At 41.5% G+C, this 27,982-nt stretch overlaps 1 protein-coding gene across 1 annotated transcript; it reads right to left on the bottom strand.

Annotated features, from left to right (window-relative positions):
* Positions 1-472: 472 nt before the first annotated feature.
* Positions 473-27,982, bottom strand: SMIM13 (small integral membrane protein 13). Its single transcript, XM_005905494.2, has 2 exons — positions 27,283-27,982; positions 473-4,864 (listed from the first exon to the last, which is right to left on the bottom strand). The coding sequence occupies exons 1-2, from the start codon at positions 27,356-27,358 to the stop codon at positions 4,677-4,679; spliced, it is 264 nt and encodes an 87-aa protein (XP_005905556.1). The 5' UTR covers positions 27,359-27,982; the 3' UTR covers positions 473-4,676.

Here is a 27,982-nt window from a genome sequence, read left to right as displayed (position 1 = left end):
GCAGCTGAGCACCGTGGAGGAAAAATCAAAACTTGGCACCCAGCCATAGCAATTCACGGTTTCCCATCTCAAACGGGTTTCAAAAGCATCCCTCCATGTTCTTACTTGGCTTTCATCAGTCCCCTCAGCCAGCCTTCCTGGTGGTTAACCCCCAAAAAACGGGAGACATGACCTACGATGAACCGATCTTCCAAACAATCTTGAGGATACGGGATGAAGCCTGAGAAGAAAAAAAGGGCTAAACGTTAAAAGTAAACTAGTTCTAACACTGTATGTCCTTAGGTTCCAAGTCCATTCTTTTCATCCACTAGGAATGTTACTGCTAACTTGTCCTAATTCTTGTAGATGCTTAGTTTGACAAATGAGGTGAAGGGTGAACCCACCGGTAAAAATGGCTGGTTTCCAATCCCTCACGTCCAAGCGACGCTTCATACTTCTTATACTTCATCAGTAAAACAAACACAACTTTTGTTTTCACTTTAATTTATTCTTTGTAAAGTGACATCATACAGACAAACCACAGAAGCTTTAGACATAGTGTTGACCAGTTTTAACAGCGAGTAACTGTTTCACAGCGAATAACATTTACACGGACTCCTCATCTCGTTATACAAAGGCATTATGAACACACACAGTTCTAATTCCTTATAAACCTATTTGTCAAGCAGCAAGATGTCAACATACCATAGCATAGCACAGACCATTTCCTTCAAGAAACCAGAGCAGCAGTATTTGGTGAATGGTTATGCATAGAACTTAAAGGGTAATAAACGCTGGTCATGAAGCAAGTGACACATGTACATTAATAAGTGAAAAATGTTAATTTTTATTAATATAAGATAAAATGTTACTCTTTACGCTTTAAGTTAAAACTATAGAATACTTTAAAAGCAGACAATACAAGGTGCTTTCATTTTAGACTCCATATCAAAATACTACTCCATTAATTGCTTAAGAATCCATAACCTCTGAGTACTGCTCATTGGCTTTTTAAAGTCAACCTGAAATAGAAAAGCACTTCAAGTTTACCAGTCAAAAGCTAACGTTACACTGGTTACATGTTATTAAAACACAGCTTTTAAGAAAAACTGAATTTAAACATACTGCAGCATGGAACTCTAAAAAGTAAAAATGCACTACTTTCAAATCTTTCCACACATTTTGGTTTAAAATGCCCTATTTGGTGAAACCATTACTTACTATATTCCCAACTTTCAGTTAAAATGACAGGTTGAAGTTGTTTTTAAATCCGATAACATTAAAGAAATGGGTCAGCATGTAAACTGGCTATCCACCACAAAACATCACTACAGAGACCCACTGGATGAATGTAAATCTTAAAAACTTTATTTAACAGCGTCACACAAATATTTAGTGTCTTTTGGCCTTGAAATCGGAGCAATGCTACCAATAAATTTGATACATGCAATTTTCACAGAAGTTTCAGAGGCAAAAGAAGAAAAACGATTTGTAAGTGGTTGGCTGGACAGAAATGAAAGCACCCACCAGAGTCCCCTCGTTTTAGAATTCAGACAAGACTAATACTTGGTTTTTTTTTTTCATGCTCTGAACCCTCCAAGCTTCAAAATCAACCACAGACTACTAAGAAACTGAAAATGCACTTATGATGAGCTCAGTAAGTTCAGCTACAAAAACACTAAAACAGGAAAAGCAAAAACACTGTATCACACAGGTAACTCTGTGGTAATGATTTCTTTTGCCTCTCTCAGTGGCCTTAGAAGTATGTACTATGGTGAGTCTATTAGGAAAAGAGGTGCACAGGGGGAAAAAATGTTTCAAACAAAGAAATTAGTTTGTAGAATTCTCATATTGGCAGCAGCAACTTCTTTTTACTTTCCTAAGAGTTAAAACATGGCAAAGTGTGAGCTATTAATATGCTTTGGGCATACTTCCCAAGCAAGCTAAGCAGAATATTTCTTAAAATTCTATTTTTAAAGACATCCATAAAAGCATAAATATTAATAAATAATACCAACATGTATATCTTTTCATGGATTAATTTGTGGATGACCCTTGCATATTTTGGAGAAGGCAATGGCAACCCACTCCACTACTCTTGCCTGGAAAATCCCATGGACGGAGGAGCCTGGTAGGCTGCAGTCCATGGGGTCGAGAAGAGTCAGACACGACTGAGCGACTTCATTTTCACTTTTCACTTTCAGGCATTGGAGAAGGAAATGACAACCCACTCCAGTGTTCTTGCCTGGAGAATCCCAGGGATGGGGGAGCCTGGTGGGCTGCCGTCTATGGGGTCGCAGAGTCGGACACGACTGAAGTGACTTAGCAGCTTAGCAGCTTGCATATTTTAGGGGTTATGTTGGCATCAGTCTTAATACTGACACAATAGGAAGCTTTCCAGCTACTAAAAAAGTTGGTCAGCAACTATTATCTAACCTAAGACATTCACTACAAAGCAGAATCCTTAGTTCCAAATATCAGCCTGCAAAAAATCCAATTCAAATATCCTCCCAGCACCAAGAAGCATGAGGTTTTCCCCTACCTGATGAGCACTTTAATGTGATATTTAGCTAGTATGAAAGCATTAAAATGAATGCCTGATCAATATACTCACACAGACAGAAAACTGTATCCAGTAAGGAAATAAAGACGGTGCCCCGCTCTCAGCTGCTGGGGACCGCTCCCCTTAGCAAATATTGAAAGTAAAGCTAAACTCTGTAAATTCCCTTTTAGTACATGCAAAGGGCCACAATGACAGCACAGGTGTTCATCAACTCGGGGCAGAGCAGATGAACTGTTAATAAAACTATCAGCATGGAGTATGAGGTATCAAACAAAATTACACAGTCAAAATTAGAGGTGATATTCTGTAATGACTAGTTCTTGAGAAACAAACATTTAAAATAAAAAGAACTTAAGATTAATAAAATAAGTTGGCTTTGCAATTCACTCTCATATAAAGCAGGCAACACTAAATGGGAAAGTTCTTTAATGCATAGCTCTCTTCCCCAGGAAACACTCAGTCCAAAGTTCAGTGAAGACAAACAAGGGAACAGGGCAAGAACCATTTTACAGTAAAGCAGGCATGCTCACCCGCTCTCTCAGTTCCCAGCGCCTCGGAGGCCTTGTCGCTGAATTGCTGTCTGTGAAGAAGTATCTCCTCAGCACCTGCCTTGAGCGTGAAGTCCTCCCATGCGCAAGGAGTAATGAAGCCTACCCTTTCTGAAGGAAGAGGACAGAGCCCAGATCCCCACACTTCTACTCTAGAATCATGAACAGGATGCTTCAAAATGTGTCTCAGAGGATAACTACTTTAACGATATGGTAAGAGTCAGGATTAAGTTCCCCAATAAATAGTTGCTATCCTAGGAATAAAAATAAATTTACAGACTATTTCTTTTTCCCTAAGATACCATCGACGGTAAGATGCACCATAAATACCACCAAGAAGAGACACAGCCGATTCAACTACGACACGATGCTTTTGTATTCTGCAGAATGTCTAGTCAAACACAGCTTTTAAACAGGTATTTATCGCATCAACCTTTGTGCACACATCCAGGAAGTGCATGATGAAATAAGCTGGTTAAGTGATGACTATAACGTCGTAGTCTGAGTCTAACTCTTCGGAATCATTCAGATGGGCGTCTGCGTTCCTCCAGACCACACCCCTCTGGGCATCTTCAAGAGCGCTGGTGATAGAGCACCGCTTTAAACGGCGCTCGGGCACCGCCCGCTGGTTAGCGTCAGCGGAGAGCTTTGGACGCAATGAGGTTTGACACCTCAAGGACAGTCCTGCTCGACGCATGAATCGATCACACCAGCCTCTGGTGGCTTTGAACTTCGCTTCGTCTATTCCGAGGGCTTTGGCAATTTCTCCGGCCTTCAGCTGCATTGCTTGGCGTGTGACAGGCAATCCTTTTGCACGCGTCTCACTGACAAAATGTAGCACACCCTCGTCTACCTGCGGGTATCTTCCTTTCTTAGGTCCCGTAAAGCACTTTGTGGTGGCTTTACAGGAAAATATGGAATTTCGGTCGCTCCTCCAGCGACGGATATTTGCTTCGCTGATATGGAACGCACGCCCGGCTGCTCTGTTCCCGTGCTTTTCTGCATACACGATGACTTTTCGTTTCAAGGCTGAATCATAGTGTAATCTTTTTGAAGACATTTTTAAAAGCCAGTTAAACCTGACACATTTGATACCAACAACCAATAATGATGCTATGACAAGCCTGAGGTCCACATGTGCTCAGGCGAGGGTAATTACATCATGACTGTTGCCTGGTTGACTGTAACCACGAGATATATCCCAATTTCAGACAAGGCATGATGTGGGGGCGGGGAGGGGGGAGGGGAAACATGGCACAGAACTAACATTAATAAAATATGGTTTTTCAAGCCTGTAATATTTATCAGATTAATACCAGTGCAAGAAAAGAAGCCCAAGGGTCAAATAAAAAGTATATATGTTTAAGCATATAAGCAAAAATTATCTTAACGATGAAATCCGCAACCGTCTGATTTGGTTGAAATTCCCTTTATTTGCATATGGCTTACATGTAAATCTTTTTTTGAACTGGACTTAGAATCCAAGAATGAATGTTCTTCACTCCTTTAGCAAACTGCAAAGCCCCATCATTACAGACAGAGACTCCCAGAACCCTTGGTCATTCGCTATCACAGGACCGGCTGGCTCAGTGGCCTTCATCGGTAGGGGCCCTCCTCTGGCGAGCGGACCTGATCCTGTGCGGAGACGGTGAAGCATCTTCTTCGGTCTCAGATCCTGAAGGCTCACGGTCTCCCTCCTGGGATCCGGTGTCTCCCACCAGTTCCCGAAGAAACTTGAATTTTGACAAAAAAAGATGCCAAACAAAATACCAACCTAAAGAGAGATAAAAAACATTCAGAAAAATTATTACGCCCAGCATTATCAACTGAGAGCATTTCAGTTAACTCTGTGTCAGGGGTACACCACAAAATAGGAGGCATAATCTACATGTGTAAGCGACTGCAATTTATGTAACAAACGGTTATCAAGCATTTACTATGGACAAGGCATAAAGACAAACTCTGGGATTACACGGGATGCCCATGACCAAGTGCACAAACTTCTGCACTAACATATTTTCACTTCTCCTGGATATAACAACTGACCCCTGAACAAGGCCATGGTTAGACCCTCACCTTTGAAAATCCATCTGCAACTTTACAGTAGGCCCACCATACCCATGGTTCCACACCCAAGGATTCAACCTCAGATCATGCACTTAACTGCAGTATGAATTCAGGGCAAGAAATTCACACATAAGCGGACCTACACAGTTCACACCCGTGTTGTTCGAGGGTTCACTGTACACCAAGGGGTAGAGCTGCTGGGTCATATGGTAACTTTCACGTAACTATCTGTGAAATTGCTAAAGTCCTGTCCAAAGCAGCTGTGCCATTTTACATTCCCATCAGAAATGTAAGAGGCTCTCAGTTTCTCCACATCCTCACCAAGACTTTCAATTTTCCACCTTTTTTATTATAGTCATCCTAGCAGGTATGAAATGGTGTATCATAGTGGCTTTTGTGATCGTATTTCACTAATGACTAAACTTGCTGAACATATCTTTCTTGTGTTTACTAGCCATTCGTAAATCTTCTTTGGAGGAATGTCTATTAAACCTCTCTGCCCACTTTATAATCAGCTTGTCTTTTTATTGAGTTGTAGGAATTCTAAATATATTCTTGATACCAGTTGTTTATCAGAAATAGGATCTGCAAACATTTTTTCCCCATTCTGTGGGCTGGTCTTTTCGTTGTCTTGATCATGTTCTTTGAAGTATGACAGTTCTTTAATTATGATGGAGCCTAAGTTAGTTTTTATTTGATGAAATCCATTTGTTTTGTTTTTCTTTGGTTGCTTATGCTTCTGGGTACCATATCTAGGGAACCACTAACTCAAGGTCATGAAGATTTATGCCTATGCATTATTCTAAGAGTTTTTAGTTTTAGCTCTTACACATAGGTCTTTGATTGATTTTATTTAACTTTGGTGTAAAAGATCCAAATTAATCCTTTTGCATGTGAATACTAAATTGTTGCAGAACTATTTGTTGAAAAGACTATTCATCCCTCTATTAAACTGTCTTGGCAATTTTGTCAAAATTCCAAAGATCATAAATGTTATAGTTTATTTCTGGGCTTGCCTTGTGGCTCAGCTGGTAAAAGAATCCACCTGCAATGCAGGAGACCTGGGTTCAATTCCTGAGTTGGGAAGATCCCCTGGAGAAGGGAACAGCTACCCACTCCAGTATTCTGGCTTAGAGAATTCCATGGACTGTATAGTCCATGGCGTCACAAAGATCTATTCCATTGATCTGCCTATCCTTATGCCATACCTACATCATGTTGATTATAGTAGCTTTGTGTTTCGTTTTAAAATCAAAAGTATAAGTTCACGAACTTTGTTCAAGACTATTTTGAGTCTTTTCCATTTCCATGTGCCATTTTAGAATTATCTTGTCAATTTTGGGGGAAAAAATTGCAAGAATTTTGACAGGGATTGTATTGAATCTATAGGTCAATCGGGGGAACCTATACTTTTTTATGATACTTTTCTGTCCATATCAAAATTTTTCCACAGTGGACATAGAAAAATGTTTTGACAATCAGAAAAATCAGGAGAAAAATATCAGAAACCAACAAGTAAATCATGCATACTCTGTAGACTGCAAGGAGATCCAACCAGTCCATCCTAAAGGAGATCAGTCCTGGGTGTTCGTTGGAAGGACTGATGTTGAAGCTGAAACTCCAATACTTTGGCCACCTGATGCAAAGAGCTGACTCATTTAAGAAGACCCTGATGCTGGGAAAGATTGAGGGCAGGAGGAGTAGGGGACGACAGAAGATGAGATGGTTGGATGGCATTACCGACTCAATGGACATGGGTTTGGGTAGACTCCGGCAGTTGGTGATGGATAGGGAGGCCTGGCGTGCTGCAGTCCACGAGGTCACAAAGTCGGACACGACTGAGCGACTGAACTGAACTGAACTCTGTAGACTTCTTGTTTTAAATACCCAAATACCATTAATTGGCTTAAATAAGCCCAGGGGATTTCAAGATACTAAGGAAAACCTCTCAGGTTAATTCTGAGAACTCAACCTAAAAGTTAAGTGCTAAATAGATGTTATGGAGGTGAATTTACCATCAGGAAAATTATAAGCAAGCTCAATCAATGATGATGATAGTCTTGACCTCATAAAGATCCAAGATTCTAACAGTGGCTATTAGGTATAAAATGAGCAGAAATTTAGAATGTAAAGGGAAGTAACTGGAACTCTTCTGACCGAAGAGGGAAGGACTGTCATCAGTGGGGCTCCCACCATAAAATACTCTTGCCCTTGGGATGGTTCAGAGAAAGTCAAGTCCCCCAGCATAGGAGTCTGCAAGAAAGGAACTGAAGACCGCTTCAGCAGTCAGTCTCGGGAGATAGAAATAAAAGACCATTCAGTGAGATTACAAACTCTTTCTCAATTTTAATAAAACACATCCAAAACAAAAGACTTAAAAAAAAAAAAAATCACTGCCAGCAACCAAACAATGTAAAGGATTCAATCTGAAGTCAAAATTCAGAATGCGGCAGCCAATCAGAGAGACTCCAGGGGCTGGGGTAGCAAGTTACAGCCTCCACACACGACACTCCCCTCCCCACCACACCAGCTAAAGCATGTCACACCTCTTTTATTATTACCTTCACCCGCAGTTAAGCAAACCTGAAAAGCAGCTCATTTTTCCCTATTCTGCCTGGGTGGAGTGAGGGTTGCAAATGGAAGAGCATGTAGGTAGGGATACTGCTTCCCACGAAAAATCATGAGGCAGAGGATTCTCCCTAATACAGATGTGGAGCCCATCCTCTGGGTGGCCAAAGAAACATCCACTGTGCTGCCTTTCTCAATGGCTACTGTAATGACAGGGTGAGAAATCAAAGTTAAAAAGGGAATTGTAGCGGTGAACCTGAACAACCAAGAACTGCAGGGGTATTCGCTAGATTCGGGGAAGTCCACAGGTTATTCTCCAAGTAAAGACTAAGTTCTCACACAGCTGTAATTCTGAGGAGACGGCAGGGGAGGGGGGTTCTATCTCCCGGCACTTAGAGCCGGGAAGAGCTGGTGCTTAGGCAACAGACCATTCATCAGCGTTAACTGTCTGAACAGAGGATGACACTCAAAATGCCAAGCAGTTTGAATGGAAACACAACCACACAACATTTATTTTAGAAAAAGAACCACTATTAAAACTCCCAACAGGTAAATTGGAAAAGTGTGACTTAACAAAGAAAAAGTTAAGAGAGGTACTACAGTGCCAGATAAAACTGCTAATAGTCACTGGCTATGTTCATTAGACCTGGAAATAAAAACAGCTTTTTCTGTGGGCTTCCCTGGTGGTTCAACAGTACAGAATTCACCTGCCAACAAGGAAGACACAATTTCGATCCCTGGGCCAGAAAGATTCCCCAGAGAAGGAAATGGCAACCCACTCCAGTACTCCTGGCTGGGAAAATTCCATGGACAGAGGAGTCCAGCGGGCTACAGTCCAGGGGTCACAAAGAATTGGACACAACTTGGCGACTAAACCACAACAAACTTCTTAACTTCTGGACAGGTACTGTGAGGAAATGTTCTTTACGGATCATTTATAGCCAAACTGTTGTTCACTACAGACTGTCTTTCTACATCACATTCCCTCCAGGTGAGGTAGGATTTGCTGAGGCTGGAAGTCCTATTCTCCCTTTTAAGGAGAAGAACGCATCTAAGTGGAAAACAATTTTGAAAGCATTTATTTATTGTCCAATGGAATGACCCTACACATGTGATGACCACACTGTGCATCACTCAAACTGGCTACTCACCATGCTCTGCTCGGGAGCCTTGAGATTCCCAGCGACTCACCCGGACCCTGCAAATCAGTCTCCAGAATTGTGCTTGCTCATCCTTTCTAAGTTCCCTAGATGATTCTGATGCACAGGTAGGTGCGGAAAAGAGAAGTCACGTGAAGAAGAAATATGAGTGCTACAGCAGATCAAGTACAGCAAGTGGCCAAGGAAAAGGAGAAAAGGATAAGCAATGGAGGCGCAGGAGAGAGGTGAAATATTCGTAACACACATGTACTCATAGTTCCTCTGCTGCTGCTGTTTAGTCACTAAGTCTCTGCGACCCCAAAGACTGTAGCCCGCCAGCCTCCTCTGTCCATGAGATTTTTTAGGCAAGAATAAATGCCTACAGGGCCTCTTGTAGAAGTGTAGCTCATACAGTTCCTCCCACCCAAACCTGATATGCAGACACCAGAAACTCTGTACCTATTTTTATTCTATAGACCATGGGTCTCCTATCTTGTCCTGGGATTCTAAGAGAAAAATGGATGGAGGGAGGGAGGGATAACAAAAAGAAGGGGTAGGGAGAAGGACTGAACAAAATTATATGCACTTATAGTCAAAAATGTATACTAATTGTTAAACAAGTACTGCAGTTTTTCACAGTTTAAAAGGCAAGTCTGTGTGTCAGATAAACGGGCTGGCAACAGAGGTTGTGTATCCTGGGATAAGCACAGAAGTTCTCAACTTGCGTGTGCCAGTACCCAAGCATTAGTTCAGAGGATGCATTCCATGAAAACGCACTGTATATTGCCTTTCTATGCAAGATAAAGGGCTTCCCTGGTGGCTCAAATAGTAGAGAACCCACCTGCCAATGCAGGTGACCCAGGTTCGATTCCTGGGTTGGGAAGATCCCCTGGAGAAGGGAATGGCTACCCACTCCAGTATTCTTGCCTGGAGAATTTCTGGACAGAGGAGCCTGGCAGGCTACATCCATGGAGTTGAAAAGAGTTGGACACGACTGAGCAGCTAACACAACAACAATGCAAGATACATGTGCTGGCAGCAGAAGGGTAGCAACGGCAGTTGAACCCGAATAATGAACCATCACCATCAACACGCCACAAACCCAGAGGACAGTTGTAATCACAGAGTTCTCAGTTCACCAAGTGCTTTTACATTCAACATTTCATTTAATACTCTCATTAGCCCTCTGAACTAGTGAGACTAGGAATCATTACCCCCATTTTCTAGATAAGAAAACAAAGGCTCAAAGTAACTCATCACCATGGAAGAGGGCAGGATCAGCAAATCAGAGGAATGAGCTCACCAGTTCAGTTCAGTGGCTCAGTCATGTCCGACTCTTTGCGACCCCATGCGCCAGGCCTCCCTGTCCATCACCACCTCCCGGAGTCCACCCAAACCCATGTCCATTGAGTCGGTGATGCCATCCAACCATCTCATCCTCTGTCGTCCCCTTCTCCTCCCACCCAATCTTTCCCAGCATCAGGGTCTTTTCAAATGAGTCAGTTCTTCACATCAGGTGGCCAAAGTATTGGAGCTTCAGCATCAGTCCTTCCAATGAATATTCAGGACTGATTTCCTTTAGGATGGACTGGTTGGATCTCCTTGCAGTCCAAGGGACTCTCAAGAGTCTTCTCCAACACCACAGTTCAAAAGCATCGATTTTTTGGCATTCAACTTTCTTTATAGTCCAACTCTCACATCCATACATGACTACTAGGAAAACCATAGTCTTGAGTAGATGGACCTTTGTTGGCAAAGTAATGTCTCTGCTTTTTAATATGCTGTCTAAGTTGGTCCCAAGGAGTAAGCATCTTTTAATTTCATGGCTGCAATCACCATCTGAGTGATTCTGGAGCCCCCAAAAATAAAGCCTGTCATTGTTTCCCCATCTATTTGCCATGAAGTGATGGGACTGGATGCCATGATCTTAGTTTTCTGAATGTGAGTTTTAACCCTACTTTTTCACTCTCCTCTTTCACTTTCATCAAGAGGCTTTTTAGTTCTCCACTTTCTGCCATAAGGTTGGTGTCATCTGCATATATGAGGTTATTGATATTTCTCCAATCTTGATTCCAGTTTGTGCTTCATCCAGCCTGCTATTTCCCATGATGTACTCTGCATATAAGTTAAATAAGCAGGGTGACAATATACAGCCTTGATGTACTCCTTTTCCTATTTGGAACCAGTCTGTTGTTCCATGTCCAGTTCTCACTGTTGCTTCCTGACCTGCATACAGATTTCTCAAGAGGTAGGTCAGGTGGTCTGGTCCAGTTTGTTGTGGTTCACACAGTCAAAGATTTAAAGCAGAAGTAGATGTTTTTCTGGAATTCTTTTGCTTTTTTGATGATCCAACAGATGTTGGCAATTTCATCTCTGGTTCCTCTGCCTTTTCTAAATCCAGCTTGAACATCTGGAAGTTCACGGTTCACGTACTACTGAAGCCTTGCTTGGAGAATTTTGAGCATTATTTTACTAGCATGTGAGATGAGCGCAATTGTGTGGTAGTTTGAGCATTCTTTGGTATTGCCTTTCTTAGGATTGGAATGAAAACTGACGTTTTCCAGTCCTGTGGCCACTGCTGAGTTTTCCAAATTTGCTGGCATATTGAGTGCAGCACTTTCACAGCATCATCTTTTAGGATCTGAAATAGCTCAACTGGAATTCCATCACCTCCATTAGCTTTGTTCATAGTGATGCTTCTTAAGGCCCACTTAACTTCACATTCCAGGATGTCTGGCTATAGGTGAGTGATCATACCATCGTGATTATCTGGGTCCTGAAGATCTTTTCTGTATAGTTCTTCTGTGTATTCTTGCCACCTCTTCTTAATCTCTTCTCCTTCTATTAGGTCCATACCATTTCTGTCCTTTATTTAAGTGCCCATCTTTGCAAGAAATGTTCCTTTGGTATCTCTAATTTTCTTGAAGAGATCTCTAGTCTTTCCTATTCTATTGTTTTCCTCTATTTCTTTGTGCTGATCACTGAGGAAGACTTTCTTATCTCTCCTTGCTATTCTTTGGAACTCCACATTCAAATGGGTGTATCTTTCCTTCTCTCCTTTGCTTTCGCTTCTCTTCTTTTCTCAACTATTTGTAAGGCCTCCTCAGATAGCCATTTTGCTTTTTTGCATTTCTTCTTCTTAGGGATGGTCTTGATCCCTGTCTCCTGTACAATGTCACGAACCTCCATCCATAGTTCTTCAGGCATTCTATCAGATCTAATCCCTTGAAATTATTTCTCACTTCCACTGTATAATCGGAAGGGATTTGATTTAGGTCATACCTGAATGGTCTAATGGTTTTCCTTACTTTCTTTAAGTCTGAATTTGGCAATAATGAGTTCATGATCTGAGCCACAGTCAGCTCCTGGTCTTGTTTTTGTTGACTGTATAGAGCTTCTCCATCTTTGGCTGCAAAGAATATAATCAATCTGATTTCGGTGTTGACCATCTGGTGATGTCCATGTGTGCAGAATCTTCTCTTGTTGTTGGAAGAAGGTATTTGCTATGACCAGTGCATTCTCTTGGCAAAACTCTATTAGCCTTCGCCCTGCTTCATTTTGTATTCCAAGGCCAAATTTGCCTGTTACTCCAGGTGTTTCTTGACTTCCGACTTTTGCATTCCAGTCCCCTATAATGAAAAGGACATCTTTTGGGGTATTAGTTCTAGAAGGTCTTGTAGGTCTTCATAGATCCGTTCAACTTTAGCTTCTTCAGCATTACTGGTCAGGGCATAGACTTGGATTACCATGATATTGAATGGTTTGCCTTGGAAATGAGCAGAGATCATTCTGTCGTTTTTGAGATTGCATCCAAGTTCTGCATTTTGGACTCTCTTGTTGACCATGATGGCTACTCCATTTCTTCTAAGGGATTCTTGCCCACAGTAGTGGATATAATGGTTATCTGAGTTAAATTCACCCATTCCAGTCCCTTTTAGTTCGCTGATTCCTAAAACGTTGATGTTCACTCTTGCCTCTCCTGTTTGACCACTTCCAATTTGCCTTGATTCACGGACCTAACATTCCAGATTCCTATGCAAAATTGCTCTTTACAGTATCAGACTTTGTTTCCATCACCAGTCACATCCACAACTGGGTGTTGTTTTTGCTTTGGTTCTGACTCTTCATTCTTTCTGGAGTTACTTCTCCACTGATCTCCAGTAGCATGTTGGGCACCTACCAATCTGGGAAGTTCATCTTTCAGTGTACTAACTTTTTGCCTTTTCATACTGTTCATGGGGTTCTCAAGGCAAAAATACTGAAGGGGTTTGCCATTCCTTCTCCAGTTCTCTTCTTCCTTAAGTGCATCAAATTTCTCATATTTTCATAGTGAAAGTATGGCTAAAACACAAAACACTAATTAGGAAATGAGAACATGACTTCCTACCCAAGATCTTTCTAGTTCAAAAAGCCTGGGTGCAGTAGAAAAAAATTCCTATCTTTGTGGATTCATTTCTCCAGTCTTAACTTAATCCCACCATCATGATGATATCTAAATGGTTAGCTGACTGGCTCAATACCAATCTCAATTGGTATAAAGCTCTTTTCCACGTTCCATCCTGTAACCTTTTTTCCCTTTTACACAGAAGGCAGCTAAGGCTCACTTCTAAGGTAGTATGTCCAAGGCCAAGACACAGGCAAAGTGAAAACAGAACCCTGCTCTTTCAACTCTTCCCACAAAGCTCCCTCTACTGCATGTCTCTTTTGTAAAGACACACAGGGGACCATCACTGATCCAACACAATGTCAAACCAAAATACCTCCACACCTCAATCCCTGTTATCCAGAAAATGAAGGACAGTTTTAAAATTCCCTTTAAAACCTCTTCTTTTTTTAAAATTTTCCTCTCCTTTCAGTTATCACAACACTCCCATAGATCCAAATATGAGCTCTCTTACATATGACTAAATTTTTCATCCATACTTATCCCTTTCTTAAACCTCAGGAAGGAATCTCTACCTCGTTGGCTGGAAGACACCTTTAAAAAGTATGTCCGTCCGACATTTCCTTTTCCTGATGCTCATATTTCCATAAGGGGTACTGTATCCCCTCCCCACCCCGCAGGTGGAAAACAGGGTATTGCAGCATGATGGCCCTCCCCTACTGTGGCTTCTACACTAATAAACCCTCTCCTGTCTACTTCCTTTGTTACATTCCCAGCGCCACCTTCCATCCTTACTGTTAACTGGATTACCACTTCAATTTCTTAATTCAAAGGCATACTGCACCCATACTGCTTGGCTATGAATCCTAATTCAACAACTCACTTGAAATGTGAGCAAGTTAACCTCTATGTGTCTCAGTTTCGTCTATAAAATGCAGACAACACCACACACTTTCAAAGAGACGATACAGTAATAAAGAGAATGAATATGTGTCACATGCTAAGGAGAATGCCTGTATATTATAAATTACTCATCAAAGGTTAGCCATCGTCACCATCTCTTAGGCTGTAGTCTCTTCCCCACCTAGGGCAAACTCTACAGACAAGGGGTCATTACCACTGTCACTGACATTTTTAAGCAACCCTGACCCGGGGATCAAACCTGGGTCTTCTGCATTGCGAGCAGATTCTTTACTATCTAAGCCACCAGGGAAGCCCTTTTAAGCAACGTGAACATATAATTTTTACATCTTTCTACTATACTATCTCTTCAGTATTGCACTCTCTTGGGTGATTGCTTTAGGATTTCACATTCACTTCCATCTGTCACTGTATTAATAACAGTCCTCCTCCCACGACAAGTGTTCCTTAAGGAAGGAAAATGTATGGCTTATCTACTTTTTCTTCTGCTTCTTCTATGTTTTAGAATACAGAGTAGAAACCCCACACAAACTATTCAACTTCCATCCTCCAACCCCCACCCTCAATACACACCAAAAGTACCATAAACTTAAGGATTTAATGACTTTCACCAGTTGACCCATCTCAGAGCTCCTAAGATTCCTACAGAATAGCTGATAAACAGAACTGCTGAACAATGCTATCAACCACAGTGATAACACTGAATATCAAACAATGTTATCAACCAAGTTCTGACAGGTACAGAACATTCCACTCAATAACAGCAGAACAAACATTCTTTTCAGGCATATGTGGAACATTCATCAAAAGAGACCATGAATTAGTCTCATTAAGAGCGAAAGTAAAAGTCGTTCAGTTGTGTCTGACTCTTTGTGACCCCATGGACATATATACATGTCCACAGGATTCTCCAGGCCAGAATACTGGAGTGGGCTGCCGTTCCCTTCTCCAGGGGATCTTCCAACCCAGGGATCAAACCCAGGTCTCCCACATTGCTGGCAGATTCTTTACCATCTGAGCCACCAGGGAAGCCCATTAAGTGTAAACCTTCTTAAATTCTATGATACAAGATACATTTTCTCACTATAATAAAATGTAACTAGAAAATGATAAAATGATATATAGGGGGAAAAAAAGAAATGTCCTAAATAACTCACAATTCAAAGGAGAAATCACAAGTGAAACTAAAAAATATTTTGAACCAAATAAAGTTTTTTTCTAAAAAAAAATCAAAATACTTAAAAAGAAATTTACATCATTAAATATCTATTTTTATCTTTTTAAATAAGAATAGTTTAAAATCAATAATCTAAGTTTCTACCATAAGAAACTAGAAGTACAAATTAAAATCAAAACAAATAGAAGAAAATAAACATAAGCCAATGAAATAAAATTTGGACAAGAAATAAAAAAATCAGCCTTTCAGCAGCTGAGGAGCTGGGCAGATGACTCAGAGAAGGATGTCAGATGTCATTGTCCTCCCAGCTTTTCGCTCTTCCCCTGAAGCCCCTCAATAAAATGGTTTGATCCCACCCAAAAAAGAAATAAAAAAATCAGTAAAACAAAAAGATCCTGATTCTTTCAAAGATCAATAAAATTCATAAACCTCTAGCCAGACTGACGATAAGCAAAAGAAAGAACACAATACCACGAAGAGAAGACATCATCACAGATCCTACAGATATTAAATGATGAGAGAATATTAATTCAGATTAAACAGACACAGTGCTTGAAAAACACAAACTCAAAAGCTCAATCAAGAAAAAACAGTATTTGTTGGAGAGCTGGTTTGGTGGTGCAGAATTCTCTCAGTTTTTGCTTGTCTGAGAAGCTTTTGATTTCTCCTTCATACTTGAATGAAATCCTTGCTGGGTACAATAATCTGGGCTGTAGGTTATTTTCTTTCATCATTTTAAGTATGTCTTGCCATTCCCTCCTGGCTTGAAGAGTTTCTATTGAAAGATCAGCTGTTATCCTTATGGGAATTCCCTTGTGTGTTATTTGTTGTTTTTCCCTTGCTGCTTTTAATATTTGTTCTTTGTGTTTGATCTTTGTTAATTTGAGTAATATGTGTCTTGGGGTGTTTTCACTTTGGTTTATCCTGTTTGGGATTCTCTGGGTTTCTTGGACTTGGGTGATTATTTCCTTCCCCAGTTTAGGGAAGTTTTCAACTATTATCTCCTCAAGTATTTTCTCATGGTCTTTCTTTTTGTCTTCTTCTTCTGGAACCCCTATGATTCAATGTTGTAGCGTTTAATATTGTCCTGGAGGTCTCTGAGATTGTCCTCATTTCTTTTAATTCGTTTTTCTTTTATTCTCTCTGATTCATTTATTTCTACCATTCTATCTTCTAATTCACTAATCCTATCTTCTGCCTCTGTTATTCTACTATTTGTTGCCTCCAGAGTGTTTTTAATTTCATTTATTGCATTATTCATTATATATTGACTCTTTTTATTTCTTCTAGGTCCTTGTTAAACCTTTCTTGCATCTTCTCAATCCTTGTCTCCAAGCTATTTATCTGTGATTCCATTTTAATTTCAAGATTTTGGATCAATTTCACTATCATTATTTGGAATTCTTTATCAGGTAGATTCCCTATCTCCTCCTCTTTTGTTTGGTTTGGTGGGCATTTATCCTGTTCCTTTATCTGCTGGCTATTCCTCTGTCTCTTCATCTTGTTTAAATTGCTGAGTTTGGGGTGTCCTTTCTGTATTCTGGCAGTTTGTGGAGTTCTCTTTATTGTGGCTTTTCCTCGCTGTGTGTGGGTTTGTACAGGTGGCTTGTCAAGGTTTCCTGGTTAGGGAAGCTTGTGTCGGTGTTCTGATGGGTGGAGCTGTATTTCTTCTCTTTGTTCAGTCACGCTGTGGGGAGGGAGGGAGGGATGCTGCAAGCAAATAACACTGGCGTGCGCTCGCAGTGCCTCAGCCACACTGGGTCTGCCCCCGCTCACGGCGCGTTAGCCTCCCTGCCCACACTGCTCGGGCTCTAGGTTGTTCTGCCGGGAACAATCCGAGGCTGGCCCTGGGTTGCATGTACCTCCCAGGTCCAAGCCGCTCAGGTTCAGGCACTCGGGTAGTCCTCAGAGGCGCAGACTCAGTTGGGCCTGAGTTTTGTGCTCTTCCCAGGTCCGAGCAGCTCAAGTGATGAGGTGTTTGGCGAGCGCCAATGCTGCGACTTATCGCCTCCCCACCACTCGGTTATCTGGGTGTAAAAGTGTAAAACCAGCTCTCCAACAAATACTAAAGGATATTCTCTAGACAGGAAACACAAAAATGGTGTATAAATTCGAACCCCAAACAATAAAGTAAATGGCAACGGGATCATACTTATCAGTAATTACCTTAAACGTAAATGGGTTGAATGCCCCAACCAAAAGACAAAGACTGGCTGAATGGATACAAAAACAAGACCCCTACATATGTTGTCTACAGGAGACCCACCTCAAAACAGGGGACACATACAGACTGAAAGTGAAGGGCTGGAAAAAGATTTTCCATGCAAATAGGGACCAAAAGAAAGCAGGAGTAGCAATACTCATATCAGATAAAATAGACTTTAAAACAAAGGCTGTGAAAAGAGACAAAGAAGGTCACTACATAATGATCAAAGGATCAATCCAAGAAGAAGATATAACAATTATAAATATATATGCACCCAACACGGGAGCGCCGCAGTATGTAAGACAAATGCTAACAAGTATGAAAGGAGAAATTAACAATAACACAATAATAGTGGGAGACTTTAATACCCCACTCACACCTATGGATAGATCAACTAAACAGAAAATTAACAAGGAAACACAAACTTTAAACGATACAATAGACCAGTTAGACCTAATTGATATCTATAGGACATTTCATCCCAAAACAATGAATTTCACCTTTTTCTCAAGCGCACATGGAACCTTCTCCAGGATAGATCACATCCTGGGCCATAAAAAGCTAGCCTTGGTAAATTCAAAAAATAGAAATCATTCAAGCATCTTTTCTGACCACAATGCAGTAAGATTAGATCTCAATTACAGGAGAAAAACTATTAAAAATTCCAACATATGGAGGATGAACAACACCCTGCTGAATAACCAACAAATCACAGAAGAAATCAAAAAGAAATCAAAATTTGCATAGAAACGAATGAAAATGAAAACACAACAACCCAAAACCTGTGGGACACAGTAAAAGCAGTCCTAAGGAAAGTTCATAGCAATACAGGCACACCTCAAGAAACAAGAAAAAGTCAAATAAATAACCTAACTCTACACCTAAAGCAACTAGAAAAGGAAGAAATGAAGAACCCCAGGGTTAGTAGAAGGAAAGAAATCTTAAAAATTAGAGCAGAAATAAACGCAAAAGAAACAAAAGAGACCATAGCAAAAATCAACAAAGCCAAAAGCTGGTTCTTTGAAAGGATAAATAAAATTGATAAACCATTAGCCAGACTCATCAAGAAACAAAGGGAGAAAAATCAAATCAATAAAATTAGAAACGAAAATGGAGAGATCACAACAGACAACACAGAAATACAAAGGATCATAAGAGACTATTATCAACAATTATATGCCAATAAAATGGACAACGAGGAAGAAATGGACAAATTCTTAGAAAAGTACAACTTTCCAAAACTCGACCAGGAAGAAATAGAAAACCTTAACAGACCCATCACAAGCACGGAAATTGAAACTGTAATCAAAAATCTTCCAGCAAACAAAAGCCCAGGTCCAGACGGCTTCACAGCTGAATTCTACCAAAAATTTAGAGAAGAGCTAACACCTATCCTGCTCAAACTCTTCCAGAAAATTGCAGAGGAAGGTAAACTTCCAAACTCATTCTATGAGGCCACCATCACCCTAATACCAAAACCTGACAAAGATGCCACAAAAAAGAAAACTACAGGCCAATATCACTGATGAATATAGATGCAAAAATCCTAAACAAAATTCTAGCAATCAGAATCCAACAACACATTAAAAAGATCATACACCATGACCAAGTGGGCTTTATCCCAGGGATGCAAGGATTCTTCAATATCCATAAATCAATCAATGTAATACACCACATTAACAAATTGAAAACAAAAACCATATGATTATCTCAATAGATGCAGAGAAAGCCTTTGAGAAAATTCAACACCCATTTATGATAAAAGCTCTCCAGAAAGCAGGAATAGAAGGAACATACCTCAACATAATAAAAGCTATATATGACAAACCCACAGCAAACATTATCCTCAATGGTGAAAAATTGAAAGCATTTCCTCTAAAGTCAGGAACAAGACAAGGGTGCCCACTTTCACCATTACTATTCAACATAGTTTTGGAAGTTTTGGCCACAGCAATCAGAGCAGAAAAAGAAATAAAAGGAATCCAAATTGGAAAAGAAGAAGTAAAACTCTCACTATTTGCAGATGACATGATCCTCTACATAGAAAACCCTAAAGACTCCACCAGAAAATTACTAGAACTAATCATTGATTATAGTAAAGTTGCAGGATATAAAATCAACACACAGAAATCCCTTGCATTCCTATACACTAATAATGAGAAAACAGAAAGAGAAATTAAGGAAACAATTCCATTCACCATTGCAACGAAAAGAATAAAATACTTAGGAATATATCTACCTAAAGAACCTAAGACCTATATATAGAAAACTATAAAACACTGGTGAAAGAAATCAAAGAGGACACTAATAGATGGAGAAATATACCATGTTCATGGATTGGAAGAATCAATATAGTGAAAATGAGTATACTACCCAAAGTAATTTATAGATTCAATGCAATCCCTATCAAGCTACCAACAGTATTCTTCACAGAGCTAGAACAAATAATTTCACAATTTGTATGGAAATACAAAAAACCGAATAGCCAAAGCGATCTTGAGAAAGAAAAATGGAACTGGAGGAATCAACCTACCTGACTTCAGGCTCTACTACAAAGCCACAGTTATCAAGACAGTATGGTACTGGCACAAAGACAGAAATATAGATCAATGGAACAAAATAGAAAGCCCAGAGATAAATCCACGCACATATGGACACCTTATCTTTGACAAAGGAGGCAAGAATATACAATGGATTAAAGACAATCTCTTTATCAAGTGGTGCTGGGAAATCTGGTTAACCACTTGTAAAAGACTGAAACTAGAACACTTTCTAACACCATATACAAAAATAAACTCAAAATGGATTAAAGATCTCAACGTAAGACCAGAAACTATAAAACTCCTAGAGGAGAACATAGGCAAAACACTCTCTGACATACATCACAGCAGGATCCTCTATGACCCACCTCCCAGAATATTGGAAATAAAAGCAAAAATAAACAAATGGGACCTAATTAAACTTAAAAGCTTCTGCACATCAAAGGAAACTATTAGCAAGGTGAAAAGACAGCCTTCAGAATGGGAGAAAATAATAGCAAATGAAGCAACCGACAAACAACTAATCTCAAAAATAAACAAGCAACTCCTACAGCTCAACTCCAGAAAAATAAATGACCCAATCAAAAAATGGGCCAAAGATCTAAATAGACATTTCTCCAAAGAAGACATACAGATGGCTAACAAACACATGAAAAGATGCTCAATATCACTCATTATCAGAGAAATGCAAATCAAAACCACTATGAGATACCATTTCACACCAGTCAGAATGGCTGCGATCCAAAAGTCTACAAATAATAAATGCTGGAGAGGGTGTGGAGAAAAGGGAACCCTCTTACACTGTTGGTGGGAATGCAAACTAGTACAGCCACTATGGAGAACAGTGTGGAGATTCCTTAAAAACTGGAAATAGAACTGCCTTATGATCCAGCAATTCCACTGCTGGGCATACACACTGAGGAAACCAGAAGGGAAAGAGACACGTGTACCCCAATGTTCATCGCAGCACTGTTTATAATAGCCAGGACATGGAAGCAACCTAGATGTCCATCAGCAGATGAATGGATAAGAAAGCTGTGGTACATATACACAATGGAGTATTACTCAGCCATTAAAAAGAATACATTTGAATCAGTTCTAATGAGGTGGATGAAACTGGAGCCTATTATACAGAGTGAAGTAAGCCAGAAGGAAAAACACCAATACAGTATACTAACGCATATATATGGAATTTAGAAAGATGGTAAATGATAACCCTGTATACGAGACAGCAAAAGAGACACTGATGTATAGAACAGGCTTATGGACTCTGTGGGAGAGGGAGAGGGTGGGAAGATTTGGGAGAATGGCATTGAAACATGTGAAATGTCATGTATGAAACGAGATGCCAGTCCAGGTTCAATGCACGATGCTGGATGCTTGGGGCTGGTGCACTGGGACGACCCAGAGGGATGGTATGGGGAGGGAGGAGGGAGGAGGGTTCAGGATGGGGAACACATGAGAAATAAAGGAATAAAAAATTAAAAAAAAAAAAGAAAAAACAGGTTAACTGGAATAGCCCAACATTAACCCAAATGAAAGATACTGAGTTTGTAATTAAAAACTTCCCCCCAAAGAAAAGTCCTGGCCTAAATTAATTCTACCAGACATTTAAGAAAGTATACTGGGGATTGTGCTTTATTAATTTTTGAATACTCATGACCTCCACCACAGCACCTGAACGTAAGAGTTCACTAAGTGTATGTTACTGAGTAAAACAAGGGTTATCCAGTTTGAGACAACCTGGGTTTGTACTACACTTAAGAGTGTGTTTCTAATAGGAATTTAATAATTTATACAGAGCAATCTTTCTTCACTTCTACTTCAAGTATACAAGGGCCCTCTACATGTCAGGCATTACTCTCCAAGATCCAGGAACAGAGCAATGAGCAAGCCAAAGAAGGCCCCTGTCCCCACTGAGCTTTACACTCTCATTGGAGGAAACAAACACAGAAAATATAGCCAGCCTCTGTACCACTGAGTGCCATGGCCAAAGAGTCAAACCACCACAGACAAAACTGACAACCAGACTGAAACTGAGATGGTCGGTGCAAAGGGAAATGGACAGATAACAAAGAGTAAGTATATGTATACAGTGGAGTATCACTCAGCCATAGGGGTTAAAAAATGAAATCTTGCCATTTGTAACAACCTGTATAGATCTAAAAGGTATTATGTTAGTGTCATAAGCCAGAGAAAGAAAAACACTCTATGATTTCACTTACAGGTGGAATCTAAAAAACAAAACAAATGAACAACCATAAATAAACATAAACAGAGTCATAGATACAGAGAACAAACATGGTTGCCAAAGGAGGAGGGGTGCGGCAGGGAGAAATAGGTGAGAGAGATTAAGAAGTACAAATTTATAGTTGCAAAGTAAATGAGTCATGGGTATGAACTGTACGGCATGGGGAATAAAGTCAATAACTATATAGTATCTTTGTACAGTGACAGATACAACTAGACTTTCATGGCTATCACTTTGAAATGTATATCAATATCAAATCCCGATATCCTGTAACAGGAATTAACAGTATGGTAGGTCAATTAGTACTTAAAAACAAACACATTCATAGAAAAAGAGATCAGATCTGTGGCTGATGGGAAGGAGAGGGATGGGATTGAATATAGGGATAAATTTCTAGTTATAAGAAGAGTACTAGGGACATAATGTACAACAAGACAAATATAATTAACACTGATGTATGTTCTATATGAAAGCTAAGTGAGTAAATCTGAGAGTTCTCATCACTAGAAAAAATTTTCTTCTATTTGTTTACTTCCATATCTACGAGATGATGGATATTCACCAAACTTACTATGATAATAATTTCATGATGTGTGTAAATCAATTAAGTTGCACTCCTTAGATCTCTACAATTGTTGTTAAGTCGCTCAGGTGTGTCCAACTATTTTGTGACCCCATGGTCTGTAGCCCACCAGTCTCTTCTGTCCACAGGATTCTCCAGGCAAGAATATCTGAGTGGGTTGCCATTCCCTTCTCCAGGGGATCTTCCCAACCCAAGGTTCAAACCTTCATCTCCTACATTGCAGGCAGATTCTTTACTACTGAGCCACCTGGGAAGCTCCAAATTTATACAGTGCTGTATGTCAATTATAGCTCAGTAACACTGGAAGGCAAAAAAAAAAAAAAAAAAAAAGAGAGAGACAAAACTGAAGTGACTTTCAGATGGAGTATTTGTAAGGAAGGGAAAATCCAAGAATGACACCCAAGTCCCTGGCTGCTGATAACATGTGAGCAGGGAGGAACAAACAGGTTGTAGAAATGAAGTTCTGTTTTAGATGTGTTTAGTTTGAGCTGGTTATTAGATCTCCAAGTCAGAGTACTGAGGCATGAACCTAGGGTGCGGGAGAGTCATGATAGCTGGAGATATCAATGCTAGTCATTACTTACAGTTACTATTTAAATCTTTAGAACAAGATAAGGGACAGAATGGAAGGAAGGTGAAAACAGAAATATACATTTATTTTTACTATAACACAATGTATTATAGGAGTGTAGAAAATAGCATGCATCTCATGGAGTAATGGCCAAGTCCTAGTCTGCAAAATTTTTATTTCAGAGATAAGAGCAATGGTAGGTAGACAGATACATGTACATATAAACTGATTGATACATGTAATTTACATACTTATGAATGTACTGGGAATAATGTAAAACATTTCCTATCATAGATTTAGTCAAAAAGAGTTAAATTCTAGAGGATGGGAAGACAGGAAAAGATAAAACAATTAACCACTATGGTAGGAAGAACACCATGAAGGTAGAGTGTACAGAAGCCACAAGAAATGCTTCTTGGGAAGAATGCTCACCTGTACAGAATGAGTCTGTGAGGATAAATAGAATTAGAACTCAAAAGTGACCATGGACTTGGTGATACAGAGGCCATTTGCTACTGACCTTGACAACAGCAGTTTCAGTGAATAGTAGGAGTGGAAAATATTTTTAGAAAGAATGAGAGGCAAGAAAGTACAACCAACAGATAGGAGAAGGAAGACCTCCCTAAGGAACCTGAAATTTGAAAATCAGAATTCACTATGTGAAAGAACCAGTCAGAGTTCTTTCAGGCTATGCATTTCTTGGGGCAGACCCAGGTCATTGATTTTTAATCCCTAATGTGACTGTATTTGGAGGCAAAGCCTTTAAAGGTTTATTTAAAGGTTAAATAAATTGATAAGGATGGGGCCCTAATCCAATATGACTGGTGCCCTTATTACATAAGATTAGGACATAGTCATGGGAAATAGACGGGGAAACAGCGGAAACAGTGTCAGACTTTATTTTTTGGGGGCTCCAAAATCACTGCAGATGTTGATTGCAGCCATGAAATTTAAAAGACGCTTACTCCTTGGAAGAAAAGTTATGACCAACCTAGACAGCATATTGAAAAGCAGAGACATTACTTTGTCAACAAAGGTCCGTTTAGTTAAGACTATGGATTTTCCAGCGGTCATGCATGGACGCCAAGAGTTGGACTGTGAAGAAAGCTGAGCGCCGAAGAATTGATGCTTTTGAACTGTGGTGTTGGAGAAGACTCTTGAGAGTCCCTTGGACTGCAAGGAGATCCAACCAGTCCATTCTGAAGGAGATCAGCCCTGGGTGTTCTTTGGAAGGAATGATGCTAAAGCTGAAACTCCAGTACTTTGGTCACCTCATGCGAAGAGCTGACTCATTGGAAAAGACTCTGATGCTGGGAGGGATTGGGGGCAGGAGGAGAAGGGGACGACAGAGGATGAGATGGCTGGATGGCATCACCGACTTGGACATGAGTTTGAGTGAACTCCGGGAGTTGGTGATGGACAGGGAGGCCTGGCGTGCTGCAATTCATGGGGTCACAAAGAGTCGGACACGACTGAGTGACTGAACTGAACTGAGGACATAGACACACGCACAGATGAAAGGTTAAGACACAGGGAGAAGATGGTCATCTGTAAGTCAAGTAGAGAGGATCAGAGGAAATTAACCCTGCTGAACCATGAAATTAACCCTGCTTGAACTTCTAGCCTCCAGACTGTAAGAAAATTAATTTCTGTGGTTTAATGTCTGTATTGTTACAGCAGACTTAGTTTTCTCTCAAATCTGGTAGGATCCATCCCTCCCCCTCCCTAAGCCCCAGGCTCCCCCACTAGTCAAAACATGAAGCTACCCCAAAATTCACTCTCCCAACAAAAAAGTGCTCAGATTACTTCTTATAGCTATTAGTCTCGACCACTCCAATCAAAATACGGCATTCTTTTACTTGGCACACCTCACCTCTCATTCCACATTGTTTTTTGAAGTCAAAGGGCAGGGTACTTTTAGAAAAATGAGTAGAATTTAAGTCAAACGGCTACTAGAGACTGAGAGAACAAGTCTGAATATGTAGCAAATAGGAATTTTGAGGTCTCAAAGGCAAGTTTGGCAAATACTCTATAAAATGATGACAAGGGAGCGGCAGAGGATGAGATGACTGGATGGCATCACAGACTCAGTGGACATGAGTTTGAGCAGACTCCGGGAGATAGTGAAGGACAGACAGGTGTGCTGCAGTCCATTGGGTCCCAAAGAGCCGGACACGACTTAGCAACGGAAGAACAAGGAAGTGGTGTATGGTTCACGTGGTGCATGGCCATCTCCAGGTAGTTTGCATGTTCAAATCAGAAAGGAGAGTATGTTTATCTCCTTCCTCATAACCACACAAACCACAAAGATTTGGTTTTCCTTATTTCAAGGATCCTAAACATCTGCAAGTAGCCCCAAATCCTGACATCACAGGCAGGAAGTTGAGAAAGGCCTTCCAATTGCTTTATCATCAGAAAAGCTTGTAAGTTAGAAGTTAGCTCTAACCTTAGTAGCTCTAAGCCTTAGTAAAAGCAAGAAAACTAAAAATATACAAACAAGTATATACACACAAGTTTATCTATACACATGTATATGGTCATGTGAAAGAAAATTTAAAATACACATACAAGTATATAAATACAAATATACATATATGTACATGCCTAAATGTCTCCAAACACAGCTGACGCTGAGCACTTGGTGCATAATCAGGTAATGAATAAGCCCCGTATTTTGAATACTAACCAATTATTGCATCAACCTGAATCCATACTTCAATATGATAATTATGAAAAAGCAAACTCACTGACATCTGGTTGTAAACACTTTCCCAAATGTTCACAGTTGCTCAGTCCCTTTGCTAAGAGAGCTGTGGCTATCTGCTGTTGTTTGTTGTTGTTCAGTCGCCCAGTCCTGTCCCACTCTTTGCAACTGCATGGACTGCAGCATGCCTGGCCTCCCTGTCCCCCACCATTTCCCAGATTTTGCCCAAGTTCACGTTCATTGCATTGGTGATGCCATCCAATAGTATTTTGGTCATCTGATGCGACAGAGGACTCATTGGAAAAGTCCCTGATGCTGGGAAAGATTGAGGGCAGAAGGAGAAGAGGGTGTAGCTACCAGTTACAGTGTATTAGAAAGAAAAAAAAAAAAGATCTACAATTGCGCTAAAATTACCTTGAGAAAAAAAGTTTCACGTCGTCTCATTCCATGGAGGGGAAGGGGGAAAAAAAAAAAAAATCACAGCAAACAAAATAGCACCATTACTACAGAACTAAGAGTTAGGTTACCTGACCCTGGAAGTTTAATATAGCCGGTGTTTTTTAATTTCTGCCTCGTCTCGACACTGCTGTTTGGAATTCAGCTTACGCCTAAACTTCAAGCACACAACCTCACGCGTGCTGCAAAGCCAGCTCTTGCTTCTGCCTCTGGTTCAAGGAAGGTAATGAAACCTCCCTCGCTTTATCATCGAGAGTCAGAACACGTAAAAAGACAGAAAGAGGACGAACCGATCACTGCACCTTCGCAAACAGGCCAAGGTGAGGATTTGGGCTGATCTGTGACAAGGGTGGCGATCGAGGCGCTGCGGCGGCCAGGCTTAATCCCGGGTCCACACGCCCAACGCTGGACCCGGCTCCCTCCTCTGCGGGACGCCAGCGGGCCCGCGGTGGGCAGGGGTACCCAGCTCCGGGCTCACTCCCGAGGGGCAAGTAGAGAACCGATGGATTTTCGTCACGTGCCTACCCAGGTCGTCTTTTTTCTTTTTTTCTCTTTTAAAAACGAGAGACAGAACCAGCCAGTCGGCAGGAGGAGCCGAGTCGGCGGGTGTTAACTACCCACTCACCGCACACCATCAGCAGCAGCACGATCAGCAGCGTGGCCACAAACACCAACAGGGTCAGCCCCACGTTGTGCCACATCTTGGGGGCGGCGGGGCGGCGGCGGGCGCGGGCGGGCAGGCGGGAGGGCGGCGCGGCGGGGGCTTCAGCGGCCGGGGCGGCATGAGCGGCGGACGCCCTCCGCCCCCACCCGCCGGCAGCGCCCCCGGGAGGCGGGACGGGGCGGGGCGGCGCGGGGGCTGCCCCGCGGCCGGCGGCCGGCCCGCGCGGTCCCTCTCAGGGCAGCCGACCGATGGCGGGCGGGAGGCGGAGCGTGGGGCGTCCCTACTCGCTCATCGCTCCGGGGACCCGGGGACGCGGCTCCGGGAGACCCCGGAGGCGGCCGGATGTGCTTCCATGGCGGACGCCGCGAGCCCCTGAGGCGGACAGAGGTCGAGCACAGGAGCGTACGGCGGCCGCCTGACCCTTGCGGTCGCCCGCCCGAGAGTCCCGAGGCTCCCCTCGCAGATGGCAGGTAACGTCTCCTCGCGGCGTCCGCAGCGCTTCTCCGCCCCAGGCCCCCTCCCCCTGCGGCAGCTCGTCACTCGGCGCCCCCACCGCTCGCCGCCTCTGCGACGCGGGGCCTGCTGGGAGATGGAGTGCAGAGCCCGCAGGAGCCTTGAGGAGGCCGCCCTCACGGGGACTACAACTCCCAGAATGCACCGC

Source organism: Bos mutus, chromosome 23, assembly GCF_027580195.1.
Source record: "Bos mutus isolate GX-2022 chromosome 23, NWIPB_WYAK_1.1, whole genome shotgun sequence".
NCBI classification, from domain to species: domain Eukaryota; kingdom Metazoa; phylum Chordata; class Mammalia; order Artiodactyla; family Bovidae; genus Bos; species Bos mutus.
Note: the sequence above shows the minus strand (reverse complement) of the source record. Positions and strands in the feature narration are given on the sequence as shown.